General features: G+C 65.9%; 1 protein-coding gene across 1 annotated transcript in view; it reads right to left on the bottom strand.

The window, feature by feature from the left end:
• Positions 1–980: 980 nt before the first annotated feature.
• The window catches only part of LOC114073073 (brevican core protein-like), a gene marked incomplete at its 3' end in the record, with an annotated part of 5,480 nt that continues 1,532 nt past the window's right edge, over positions 981–4,928 (bottom strand). The window contains exons 2-6 of the mRNA XM_027910866.1: positions 3,351–3,446; positions 2,839–3,231; positions 2,537–2,711; positions 2,312–2,439; positions 981–1,363 (exon numbers count right to left, since the gene is read on the bottom strand). Coding sequence (XP_027766667.1) covers positions 981–1,363; positions 2,312–2,439; positions 2,537–2,711; positions 2,839–3,231; positions 3,351–3,446 — 1,175 coding nt within the window. The remainder of the gene's footprint in view (positions 1,364–2,311; positions 2,440–2,536; positions 2,712–2,838; positions 3,232–3,350; positions 3,447–4,928) is intronic.

Here is a 4,928-nt window from a genome sequence, read left to right as displayed (position 1 = left end):
AACAGCTCCAGTGGGAGCTGTGGGGCTTGGCAGCACGTAAGGGGGGCCAGATCCTTAACCCTGCATTCCCCTCTCGGGGAGGGTCCTTCTCCACACCCCCATCCCCACCCCGAGGAGAGCAGACATGCAGGGGGAGTTAGTGTGTTATGGGGGGCTTGGATTCATGGGACGGGTCCATCCTGCCTAAGCCAGCCTGCCTGACCCTGCTGAGAGGTGGGGACACTGAGGCACGGGGATGTGCTGTATCCAGCTGATCCGGGGGCAGCGTCCCCCTCCGGTGAGCCCTCACAGCCCCGAGGGGATGCACGGAGAGGTGGGACCAGGCAGGACGAGTGGAGGGGCAGCTCTTCCTCCCTCCATGCCCGCTGTCCCTACAGCTCATCACCTGCAGGGCTCCACGGCAGCCCAGGCAACGCCGCGCCGCTGCCCACGGGTGTCCTCCCTGCCCACGGTGGGAGGTATCGCCCCAAACCAGCCTGGCAGGCTGAGTTCCACAGCCCCCACGACCCAGCAGTGCCCCCCCAGGCCCCCCAGGCCAGCAGCTGTGCTCACAGAGCTCACACAGACCGACGGTGCCACGCGGGACATCCCTGTTCCATCACGATACGGAGGACGTGCAGGGCATTCCTGCTCTGTCGTGACACATCAGCATGCACTGCCCAGACCATGCAGAGCACCCCTCCTCTAGCCAGAGCTATCAGCATGCAGTATCAGCACCATGCAGGTTATCCCTCCCCTGTCGCGACATGCAGTACGGAGACCACGCGAGACCTCCCTATCCTACCGCGGTGAGTCGGGACGGCACAACACACCCCTGCCTGCCCTATCGCGACAGCGCAGCGCGCGGCACCAGAGAAACAACACGCGGGGATCCTGAGGCCATCCCAGCCCTGCAGGACAAGCCCGTCTCCGCAGCACGCAGCGCGCTCGGGTGGCCTGGGGGTGGCACCTCGCCCCCGCCGGGCACCTGAAAGCCCTACCGGAGGCTTCCCCGGGGCCTCCCGCTGGTCCCTGCCCAGGAGCACCCGCGGACCGGGGTCGGGGGGAGGGGGGTAGTGCCCCTCTTTACCTCGGAAGCAGTACGCATCGTATCTGCTCTGGGCATCGGGGAATCCCGTCTGATTGCGGAAGAGGAAGATGGTTTTGACGCCCGGCAGGGCTCCTCCGCAGCGCTCCCGGGGGGTGACGATGGGGTAGCGGACGCTGCCGTCGGCCAGCCAGCCGGGGCTGCAGGCGTCCAGCCCCGCGTTCCAGGCCGCGTAGAGCTGGCCCGGGCTCGCCAGCTCCGCGCCCAGCGCCCGGCAGCGCTCCGCAGCCTCCTCCAGCGTGAACCTGGCCGGGGCCGTCTCCAAAAAGATCTCCCCTGCGAAGAGAGGAAGGAGACGCGGCGTCAGAGCTGGGGAGGAGGGCAGGGGCTGCGGGAGCCCCCTCGCCTCCTCCGCTCTCCGCACAACCCCAGGAGTTGGCGTGGAGGTGGGGGTTCCGGCGTGTGGAGGCACACCAGGGGCTGGAGGAGCCTGCCTGCGTCCCTGCCTGCGTCCCTGCCTGCATCCCTGCCTCCTGCTTCCCTGCAGACGCACGTGGCACCCACAGTGTAGGCGTGGCCGGAGCTCCCGAGCCACGTGGGATTCCTGCCCTTGCAAACAGAGCTGAGACTTGGAAGCATCCGTGAACCACGAGTGGGACCCCACGGGAAGCAGGTCTGCACCCTGCACAGCACAATCCACGAGCAGGACATCTCCCAAGGGGACCTGCAAGCCCGGTGGGTGCTGTGGTGGGGCTTCACACTGAGGCACCTCATGCCAGCCCCCACGACCACGCCGATGTCCTTGTCCCAGCACATCATGCCCTGCACACAAAGCAACCTGTCCCTTGTCCCTGCCACCCTGCCTGGCATCACCCACACCGACCCCACAACAGCCCCTGCCACCAGTGGGGAGCCCCATCAGGGCCCAAAGGAGGGACCAGCCACCCCCACGGTGGGATCAGCAGCACATGCAAAGAACGATACGAGCACAACCAACCCCAAACCACCCGGCAGCGTTCCCCACGCTCTGCTGCCAAACCAGGGCAGCTCACCATGGGCACACTCCAGCCTGGGCAGTGCCTGCTGCGAGGGAGAGAGCCCCCCTGTCCTGCCAAACCGAACCAGGGTGCTTTGGGAAGCAGCACAGCAAGTCCCCACACCCTGGAGCCAGAGCCCGAAGTTCAGGGCAGCTTTTTCCTCGGGTTCACAACCGGTTACGGGGGCAAGTTAGTGCGGGAGCGAAAGCAGGGGAGGGCAAGAGGGGGCTGGTGGCACCGCAGGCACCTGGGAGGTCCTCAGCGTAGCAGTACACGTCGTACATGTCCTCTGGGTCCACCACCCCGTAGTTCCTGACCCCAGGAAAGCCATTCATGTCTCCGTAACAGGCCTCGCGGGGTGTCTGGATGGGGTACCTGGGGCAGGAGAGCACAGGGACGGGTTGGTGATTCCCAGAGGGGTGATGGGGGGATGTAGGGGGTGCAGTGCCCCCCGGGAGGCTGCGGTGCCCACCTGACGGTCTGGTCGGCGATCCAGCCGGCGTCACACTGCTCGTAGCCGCCCAGGTAGGCGGCGTAGAGCTGCTCGGGGGTGGCAATGCTGGCACCGATCCGGGCACAGGCTTCCTGAGCCTCGGCAAAGGTGTAGGCGTAGCGCCTGGACCCCTCCCGGTAGTGAAACACCACCCCTAGGGGAGCACAAGGGCGTGGGCCAGGGCCTTCGTGGCACCCCCACCCGCACAGGGGGGGGCGTTTGCCGAGCCAGGAGAGGGGCCCAACCCGCCCCAAACCCCTCCTCTCCCCACCTTGGAGTACCTTTGACTTTGACATGCAGGATGTCGTGGCCATCCTCGATGCCGTGCTGCACGTCGCAGCGGTAGATGCCCGAGTCGTTGGACCGCAGCTCGGTGAGCAGGAGGGAGGCGTTGGTGTAGCGCTGGTGGAAGATGGGCAGGGAGGCGCGCAGGCGATAGTCCTCGCTCACCTTCACCCTGTCCCCCCGAGCTACCAGGATCTCCACCTCCCTGCCCTCAGAGATGAAGGTCCACTTGACCCGGGGGGTTCCCAGCACCGCCCGGCGGCCGCCCGTGCCGGCAGTGGGCTGGGGGCCAAGGTAGGTGATGAGGCAGGGGATGGTGATGTCGCCTGCCAGCACGGGGTCGAGGGCTGGCTGGCGTGGGATGGAGACTTGCAGAGCCTTGAGGTCCTCTGGGTGGGAGAAGAGAGGAGCAGTGAGCAGAGCGAGGTTGGGGCCCCCCTGAAGCCCCCACTGCGGGGCACGGACGGGGCGGGGAGTGACGCAGATGCGGCCGGCGATGCCGAGTTACCTGTGCCATCTCCGGGGCCAAACACCTGCGGGACCACCGAGGGGGCAAACACCCAGAGCAGCAGCAGCAGCGGGAGGGCTGGGGCCATGCTCTGCCCTGCGAGGGGGGAGCAAAAACCACCAGCTGTGCTTAGAATCCAAAAAAGCATCAGAAATATCCCATCCCTGCACGAGCGGGAGAGGTCGGGGAGACCCCCCAGCCCATCTGTGCAGGGGTGGGGTGTCGGGGCACAGAGGGAGAGGTCGGGACCTGGACCCTTGGACAGTGGAGAGGAGAGGGAAGAGGAGGAAGGAGACAGCGTGAGTTCCCAGGACTACTGGCTGGGAGCCACTGGGTGCCATCCAGCCCCATCAGCCTTCCCAGGGAGCCGCGTCCTCTGGTGACAGCAGAGCCCAGCCTGGCACCGCCGGCACGGAAGGTGTGAGCCCAAATGCCGAGCAGGAAAGAGGCAGCGAGGGAGGTGAGCGAGCAAGAGGGGCACACACGGGGTGCTTGTGGCGCTCCACGCGTGTCACGGAGCCCACACGTGCGGGTGTGCACACGCGTGTGCGTGCGCTCGTGCACGTGTGTGCCCGAGAGGGAGTGCTTGTGGAGGGGGTTGAGGTCAGCGAGCTGCTGGGTGGGGGGAGGAAAGGGGGGGACAGCACACAAAGCACAGGGCAGAGGGGGAGGGAAGGAGCGGGGTGGCTTCTTTGCCATTCAGCTCACGCCGGAGGCTCCCAGCGCTCAGGCTGGGAACAGCGGGGCTGACCAAAGCAGCCATTATGTCCCAGGCCTCTCTCAGGCTGCCTGGCACAAAGGGCTCTCACCGGAGGGCTGGGGAAGCAGCGCTGAAAGGACAGCTCGGTGGCCAGCACCGCCGTCACCGGGCCCCCAGCCCTCCCCAGGGAGCAGCTCAGGGGATGCCACGGAGGGGCTTTGGCTGCCCACGGCCTCTCGCTGCCCTGCAGAGGGGTGGGTGATGCTGGGGGTGGGGGGAGATTGCCCTGTGTGATGCACGACCCCTGATACCCCCTCATCCCTCTGCAGAGGCGCCTCAGGGGGCTGGGAGCTCCTCAGCCCCCCATGCCAGGATTGCATCACAGCGTTCCCTGGGAACTGAGCACCCTCAGCCTCGGAGCAGCTTTGTGATTTATGAGCTCTTTGTGCTGCATTGATTTCAGCAGCCACAGTAGTGGCTTGGGCAGCTCCGTGGCAGATTGCTGGTTGCCAGGGCCTGCCTGATGGGAGGTTGTGCTGGTCACCTGCATCCCTCTGCAAACTGTGCTCTGGGGAGAGGGTGTGAGTACAGCCCCCAACACTGAGTGCTATGCACTCACACCCTGGCACCAAGGATGTCCAGGCGCCACCCACCACGGACATACAGCCCCTGGCACCATTCACCATGGATGTACAGCCCCTGGCACCACCCACCACGGACATACAGCCCATAGAACCACTCACCATGTAAATACAGCCCCTGGCACCATTCACCATGGATGTACAGCCCCTGGCACCACCCACCACAGACATACAGCCCATGGAACCACTCACCATGTAAATACAGCCCCTGGCACCATTCACCATGGATGTACAGCC

Source organism: Empidonax traillii, unplaced genomic scaffold (genome assembly GCF_003031625.1).
Source record: "Empidonax traillii isolate 1590-97213 ecotype Southwest subspecies unplaced genomic scaffold, ASM303162v1 scaffold5215:size14804, whole genome shotgun sequence".
In the NCBI taxonomy this organism is placed as follows: Eukaryota; Metazoa; Chordata; class Aves; order Passeriformes; family Tyrannidae; genus Empidonax; species Empidonax traillii.
The sequence above is the reverse complement of the archived record's forward strand: the minus strand, read 5'-3'. Positions and strand labels throughout refer to the sequence as shown.